We start from the raw sequence: 5,121 nt of genomic DNA on the forward strand, positions 1-5,121 counted from the left end.
TGATGAGACCCGCCGATGTCCTTGCCATCTTTTACCTTAAATCACAGCCTAAATGTAGTATGTGCATGCATATTCTCTCTCTCTCTCTCTCTCTCTCACACACACACACACACACACACACACACACACACACACCCCATGATCTACCCACAAATTGTTCTTCACTGTTAGTAATATGCCCCTCACAGCACCTTCTCAATATCCTCAATATCTCAACATAAAGGCTTTGGGGCCAAAAAACAACTCCTCCTCTCAAAAAGTTTAAAGACATCCTTCTTTCTGCATTCCTGGAATTCTGATTTCCCAATTAGCATCATCCCTTCTCAGATACAGCCCTTAACTTACTCTCTGATTCTCAAACACTTTCAAAATTAGTATGTTCAATATACTGTTTTTAATGTTTATTTGCCCTTCCTCTTCTGTCATCTCCCATTTCTCTAATACATTTTCAAAGATTATATTGACCATCAGAAAATTTTATTGTTTCATAATCTCCAAAAAATGTCTTAATCACTCTCTAATATAAAATATACATTTTTAAGTGATGATAATTTTTCTCTCTCTGAGAGAGACAGAAAATTACAAAGATCCTATAACAACTTTTATCTGGTTTATTTTTTCTGGCTGCCAATGAGAACCCTCTTTGTCACGATGACTGCCTTCCCCCAGTCATCTTCCTCAGTGCATTTTTCACATCCTTATTCCTCAGGCTATAGATTAGAGGATTCAGCATGGGGATTATTGTGGTGTAGAACACAGAAGACACCTTCTCTTTTTCCATAGTATTGCTGGAAGGGGGCTTGAAATACATGAATGTTATAGACATATATATGTTATAGACATGAATGTTATAGACATATAACATAATATAGAATGTTATATGCCCACAGCCAAGAGATGGGAGCTACAAGTGCCAAAGGCTTTGGATCGCCCCTCAGTGAAATGAATACCAAGGATACTAGAGAAGATGAAAGCATAAGAGATAAGGACTGCCATTATAGGTGCTAAGGTATTAACTCCTCCAATAATGAACAGCAGAATCTCATTGATGTGGGTGCTGGAGCAAGACAGAGTCAATAAGGGGAGAATATCACAAAAATAATGACTGACAGTATGAGACCTACAGAATGACAACACTGACATGCGGGTAGTATGGACTGTGGCCCCCAAAAAACCCAGTGAGTATACCACAGCCAACATTATGGAACAGACCCTGTGGAACATGACAATATTGTAAAGCAGTGGGCGACAGATAGCAACACAACAGTCATATGCCATGGCTGTCAGAAGGTAGCCTTCTGCAATTACAAAAATAAGGAAGAAATACAGTTGAGTCATGCATTCCAGAAAGGAGATAATGTTCTCCTCTGAAACAAAGTTCACCAGCGTCTTAGGGGTAATGACAGAGGAGTAGCAGAGATCAATGAAAGACAAATGACTGAGAAAATAATACACTGGAGAGTGAAGTTGAGAACTGAGAGCAATTAAGAAGATCATGCCCAGGTTCCCCACTACTGTGACCACATATATTCCAAGGAACAGGAGGAAGAGTAGCAGTTGAAGTTCTGGGCGTTGTGTCAAGCCTGCCAGGTTAAACTCAGCCCCTGAAGAATGGTTTGAAGTAGCCATGTCTTTTAAGGTATTATCTGTAAGAAGAAATAAGAGAAAAGAGGGACATTAGATTTATTTTCTGATTCTCAAAGCAGAATGACATGCCCCATGTTGGTTGCTTCCATTCCTGAGGGCCTCGTCCGTCCCATGATTGCCTCCTTTCAGGGACCTCTTACAAGATCAAGGGCAAATATTATGAGTTTAACCAAGAACCTTGATTTCACCCAAAACCCTGTTGAATGCTCCTCTTTCAGTAAGAGCCCTCCCATTTTGTTTCCAGGCTTATGCCCATAATTACCTCACTGCTGGAGGAAGCACAAACTTTCCAAGTCTAATTAGTTTGTCATTGCTACCATTAAAACAACACTGCTTACCTTCTTTATCTGAGCATATGCCAATAGAACCTTCAGACTTTGTTACAACATGGCTTCTAATCCAGCTCTGATGATATAAAAGTAGTCCATTTCAGTTTCCTTACCCATCAACATGAATCAACATAATTAGCATTTGCTAAAACTAGGAAATAAGAAACATAAAAGACGTCTATAAAGACACCTTAGTACAAAAAAAAAAGTATGGAAATGGTTCTAATCAATTCTGACCCTCATTAGCTCACTTCTGTTCTTTGAATGGAAAACTTGAGTGGGCCAGGAGATTCTTGTACTCAGTGTGGATGTGGTTGACAGAAATGTTGTGCCAAAGGCTATCCTGAGATTCTAGTTTAGATCTTTCCTGTTCCAGAAACAGCAAAGAAGCAAAGAAGTAAGGTTGACTTTCAGGTGTAAGAACTGAACCATCAGCAACTCAGTGCTTCCCTCCCTGGCCCTTGCCTGCTTTCCATTATTCATGGCCAAACTCTCACTGACCTTTCTCTTTCAAAGCTGTGAGATCTGAACTGAAGGATTTCTTATTCCCTGACTTAGTTTCCCCTAAAGTTTAAGCAAAGGATTCAGGGTGGTGTTGCTTTCATCTGAAACACTGTGTATTACCTAAGGCATCAGGTTTCGTAATTTTTTTCCAAAGTGAGAAAAAATGTCAAGGGAGGAAAAACTCCATACATAGAGTGAGATGTTGTTTGCTTTTATTTTGCATAAAAACATATTTTTATGATCACAAACAAAAATTTATAAAAATTTGCTTCTACAACGTTTTAAGGGTACTCAATATATATGTCGATTTAAAAGCTGACAGGTGGGGTGTTATCTCCAAGAGCACTTGAGAAGACAGCCATGTTTCTGAATTAGGGGAATTAGAGAATACTCTAAGAGAAAGAGAATCAGAGTTACCAGAATGCAACTCTAAGAAGCCCTGTTACAGGAAGTTCAGGAATTCTAGATTTTTAGCCTTACTTGGAAAAATATTCTACCAAATGACTGAATTAGCCAAAAAGAGAATTTGTTGAAGAAAAATAGCAGAGAGCTTATTTAGAGAGAGACAGTACACTCTGGAAAGGTGAGGCAGAGCTGGCTACTGAAGGGGAGTGAGCCAGCAGCATCTTGAGAGTTCTGCACTGGGTTTTTGAGATGATGTCCAACACTTTCTTGAAGTTCCCACCTCTGTCATAAGCCTCTGCCTTTTTCCTTTGTCCAGTTTCCCGCTCCTGCCTTAAGTCCCCTTCTCTTCCTTGCCTAGTTCCCATGCCAGGCTTGTGGAACCCTCCCTTACTATTGGCTGATGTGCATGCATGGACCCTGTGTTGGATATGAATCCTACCTAACAGCTGCATTGCCACCCAAGGGAGGCTGCTTAATAATAGTTCTAGTGATTGAAGCACATTCTTTCCTATGTCTGTAACATTTGTATGTTGATATATTCCCAAATTATTTTCGTCACAGAACTATCACAAATAATGCCTAGAGTATTTCCTTTAGAAAAGACTATCTCAATAAAGTAAAAAGGTTAAGAATTTAAAATTACATGCTATGGAATGAGAACTTTACCTTCTTTATTACTCATTAAGCTAAGCATAATGATATATAATATACTATGTTTTTTTTACTGTAAATTCTGGTGTACATGTGCAGAACGTGCAGGTTTGCTACGTAGGTATGCATGTGCCATGGTGGTTTGCTGCACCCATCAACCAATCACTTAGGTTTTTGCCCCAAATGCATTAGCTATTTGTCCTGATACTCTCCCTCTACAAATTTATACCATGAGATTGTATTTATACTTTCTTCTCCCACAGACATCAAGAGTAATGACTACACTTATCATCTGGTGTGGTAAAGACAATCATCTCTTCCTTGCTATGATCTGAATTACTCTAAGTTTTTTAAAAGTGTTACCCTACCTCTGCTGATTCTCCTGTCTGTGAGCCATCTGTACTAGGAAGTTGTTCCCACATACTGAGGCATTGTTCTCAATCTTGTTCATGGATTAGTTTACTGTTCACTTTAGTATAGCTCTAATCAAAGTTTTATAACCTTATTGTATTGTGAAATTTAGCTTAAATACATATATAAAAATGTAGAAAATATATATACTTCCACCTACTATAAAATGAGCAGCTTTAACCACCATGCAGATCTATAACTAGAATATCGCCAGCACCCCAGAGCCCTCTATGTGCCCCCTTTTTATTGTAGCTCCATCCATCCTTCCATTCTCTATCCTGATTCTATTGCAGTCACTCTCTGGTTTTCGTTATAGCTTCATCACCTAAGTGTGGCTTCATAGGTTATCTGCATCTAGCCCAGAAAAGGGCAAAGAGAAAGCGAAAAGGGAACAATATGGCCCTGGAATAGCGTCCATCATCTCTAAAATAGTCACATGCCACACGGCACTGCAGGAGACACTGGGAAATGTGTGTTCTGGAAGAACAGTGAACAGCAACAATCTCTGACACACTGGGCTAATCACATTGGTGCCTACCAATTATCAATGGTTGGTTATATATCTTTTTGAGTCTTGATGACATTTTGCTGGCTCTTTTCTTTCCCATACCCCTACTTCTATTTTACAGAATGAGGCGTTGCCCCATTCTAGAATGGCAAATAAAAGCCAATTAGAGATGTAAATCAAATGTGTTATAATTTTATCTTTCGACAAAACTAATGTACATTCACTGTGGATTATGTGTTTAATCAAAGCTTAATGGAGAATGCAGAATAATTACAGTACTTTACAGAACAGGATACAAATTCGGAATAAAATGCAGTTTCTAAAACTTCTTTGGCCATTTCCTACAGAGGGACCTTGCATTTATTGGCCATGTGTCTTCTTGGGTATTGACTTAATGACATTTTACTGACTCCTTCCTCTCCAATGCCCCTACTCTCTAAATTACTAGTACTTACACATTCAAAATTCTCCTTTTTAAAAAATTTGGCTGAAAAGTCTCCCCTCTGTTTAACCCACTCATATTTCAACTATACCAGCTCAACAGGCCTCCTCTTTCCCAACAAAAAGAACCTTCAAATGATTTTCCTAAACATACACACAAGATAAATGGAAAAGCAATACCCTACCTGAGAAAAAGTCATGTATCATCTCAGAACTAAGCAGTCA

General features: G+C 38.8%; 1 protein-coding gene across 1 annotated transcript; it reads right to left on the reverse strand.

Moving 5' to 3' along the window:
• Positions 1–646: 646 nt before the first annotated feature.
• On the reverse strand, positions 647–1,629 carry LOC129009041 (olfactory receptor 8D2). Its single transcript, XM_054441720.1, has 2 exons — positions 883–1,629; positions 647–832 (listed from the first exon to the last, which is right to left on the reverse strand). The coding sequence occupies exons 1-2, from the start codon at positions 1,627–1,629 to the stop codon at positions 647–649; spliced, it is 933 nt and encodes a 310-aa protein (XP_054297695.1).
• Positions 1,630–5,121: the final 3,492 nt, after the last annotated feature.

The sequence above is a fragment of the Pongo pygmaeus genome, chromosome 9 (genome assembly GCF_028885625.2).
Source record: "Pongo pygmaeus isolate AG05252 chromosome 9, NHGRI_mPonPyg2-v2.0_pri, whole genome shotgun sequence".
Lineage (NCBI taxonomy): Eukaryota > Metazoa > Chordata > Mammalia > Primates > Hominidae > Pongo > Pongo pygmaeus.

Bases quoted from the DNA above. Each gene is read 5' to 3' on its own strand.
- LOC129009041 (XM_054441720.1), bottom strand. From the start codon at position 1,629: ATGGCTACTTCAAACCATTCTTCAGGGGCTGAGTTTAACCTGGCAGGC. The intron at 833-882 runs ATATAACATTCT...CATGTCTATAAC, and splicing joins CCCATCTCTTGGCTGTGGGC to ATATATATGTCTATAACATT.